Raw genomic sequence first — 2,682 nt, forward strand, 5'->3', positions numbered from 1 at the left:
AACAGTCACTTATTTCCCTCTCAGGTGTGGGGGAAGGCAAAACCTATCCCTTAGGCCCTGCAGAAACAGGGGGAAGGTAGGCTGGGTACATCCAGGAGTGAGTAGGAAGATTGGTGCTGGAGGGAATCAGGGGTGGAGTGTGGGAGAGGGAATCTAGGGGGGAGGAAGAGGACAGGAGAGCCTGAGGTGGCCTGGGGGTGGGGATTGTTTGGGAAGGAAAAACAAGAGACTCACTGGCAGAGGGGTGAGGAGCAGAAGGTGGCCAGGGAACAGGCTGGGGAGGGATGGGAGCTGAGGGAGACAGGCTTGCTGGATAATGGTAGAAGAGGGTAAATGGGGGCAGGAACGAAATGGAGGTATTTGGAAGCAGAAGGGAGGCTGCTTCAGGCCTCATCCTGCCTAAAAAGACTCAGCACCTTCCTCCCCAAACAATCCCCACCCCAAGCTGCCTCCAGAAACGCAGCAGAGCTGCAGGAATATGGAATCTTTGGCTGCCTAGAATGACTGATGCCCACCGCCCCCTCCAGCCCCACTCCCACCCGACAACCCCTCCGTTGCGCACGGTGCCCCTGGGGCTCTCCCTGATCCCCAGCACCTCCTATTCGGTGCTGGTGCCTTTCTCCCAGGAGGGGTATAGCCGGGCGGCACGCGGGCCGATGGCACACTCATGCTGCTGCGGGGCCCCTGGCTCACCCTGGTGGACTCGGGGGGGCCCTGGGGGCGGGAGCGGCTGCTGGGGCTGCTGGCGGCCCAGGGGATGGCCCGGGGGTACGTGTCCCACGTGGTCTGCACCCACGGCCACTCCGACCACGCCGGCAACCTCAACCTCTTCCCCGGGGCCACGCTGCTGGTGGGCTTCCACCTCAGCCAGGGGGAGGGGCTTTACCTGCCCCATAACCTGGGGGGGCAGTGCCCCCTACCCCATCGATCAAGGCCACATGGAGGTGCTGCCCACGCCCGGGCACATGGCCGCCCACACCAGCGTGCTGGTGCGGGCCACAGCTCTGGGCACGGTGCTGGTGGCCGGGGACCTGTTCGAGCAGGAGCAGGACGAGGCCGCCTGGCAGGCGCTGAGTGAGGACCCCGCCCAGCAGGAGTGGAGCCGCCGGCGGGTGCTGGCCCTGGCCGACGTGGTGATCCCCGGCCACTGGCCGCCCTTCCGGGTGCTGCGGGTGGAGGGCAGCCCCGTGGGGGAGGGCAGACAGGGGGTGAGATGCCACCCTGGGACCCACTGAGCCCAACTTAAACAGAGCTTGGCGACCCCCCCCCAAAAAAAGACTAAGTGTAGACACTGCAAGGAGAACCACCACTTAAACTTGTATTAAGACTCCTCCTTTCCCCACTCACTCACACCCCAACCCCTCATTTAGATTGGATCTTTACTGCTGAGCTGCCTGCCTGCCTCTTCCACAGCCGCTCAGACACAGAGTTCCTGGTTTGCCCTCCCAACCCTCTCAGATTCAGATGACATTGTGCCTGGAACACAGCCCACAATACCAGTGACTTAAAGGGAACTGAGAACCCAGTTTTAGCCTGACTCTAGGGACATGCTTAGCTCTTGTCCACACCACAAGTGGTAACCGTGCTGTAACAAGGTCAGGGGACTACTGTGTGATAGCAGATTCCTCTCACTTGGTTGTATTTTTAGTACAGACATAGCCAAAAAGACAACACTGCATTGGTTCAGACTTGCTTCCCTGCCAACAGGCCCAGGTTTTACAATCCAATCCTATGTAACCAGTGCCCCAGGACTGCTAACTCAGGTCCTTAGTGCAGGCAGCCACCTCCCAGCTCTGTACCCCTGCAACTGCTTCTTGGAGCTGCACTAAGCTCAGCAGGATTGAAGCATAGAGCCAACTACCTGCAGTTGAAATAGGCATCCAGCAGATGCCAAAGGAGCCTTGTTCGTGCCCTAAGCAATATTTGACAGTATGGGAAGGACTCAGATTCAGATGCCAAAGGAGGGAAATTCTGAACAGCTACTGTAGGAGAAGATGCTTGTACTGATGCAGGCTCAGACAGAGAGGTCATCACATGGGCCAAGAGTTTGACACCCAAAATTAAAGCATATCATCAGGAAATGTTTCCTGCCAGTGAAGTCAATTAGACTGTGGTAGAGTCTCCTAAGGGAAAAGGCAAAAGCCCCAACCCTTGATTCCTTTAAAAAGCTGAACTAAGCAGTGAAGAACATAGTGCAGGGCACTGAATAGGGTGAGGGTCGATATGATCCAGTAAAGTAGTTCTTTCTCCCAGCCCTAATTTTATTAACAGAAAACAACATCTTAGGCCTGGTCTGCTCACAGTTTTTGTGCTGGTATAACTCTTAATTAAGAGGGTGATTTTTGTACTACCCCTAGGTTAGGGTGACCAGGTGTCTGGTTTTTGACCAGAACACCCGGTCGAAAAGGGACCTGTCGACTCCGGTCAGCACTGCTGACCGAGCCGTTAAAAGTCCGGTCAGTGGTGCTAAGGCAGGCTAGTCCCCACCTGTCCTGGGGCACCGCACTGCGCCCCAGAAGCAGCCCACAGCTCTGGCTTCCAGGCGGGGGGGCCATGGGGCTCCGCACGCTGCCCGAACACCGGCTCCTGGCCAATCAGAGCTGGGAGGGTGGTGCTGTGGGCAAGAGCATGTGTGCGCCATGAACCCTCCTGCTTCCCCCCCCCCACTCACCTAAAAGCCAG

At 57.7% G+C, this 2,682-nt stretch overlaps 1 protein-coding gene across 1 annotated transcript; it reads left to right on the forward strand.

Moving 5' to 3' along the window:
• Positions 1 to 350: 350 nt before the first annotated feature.
• Positions 351 to 1,235, forward strand: MBLAC1 (metallo-beta-lactamase domain containing 1). The gene is given in 3 exon segments (XM_077835205.1): positions 351 to 356; positions 638 to 898; positions 900 to 1,235. Coding segments are annotated over 3 exon segments (603 nt in total).
• The last annotated feature ends 1,447 nt before the right edge of the window (positions 1,236 to 2,682 follow it).

The sequence above is a fragment of the Eretmochelys imbricata genome, chromosome 1, assembly GCF_965152235.1.
Source record: "Eretmochelys imbricata isolate rEreImb1 chromosome 1, rEreImb1.hap1, whole genome shotgun sequence".
Taxonomy (NCBI): Eukaryota; Metazoa; Chordata; order Testudines; family Cheloniidae; genus Eretmochelys; species Eretmochelys imbricata.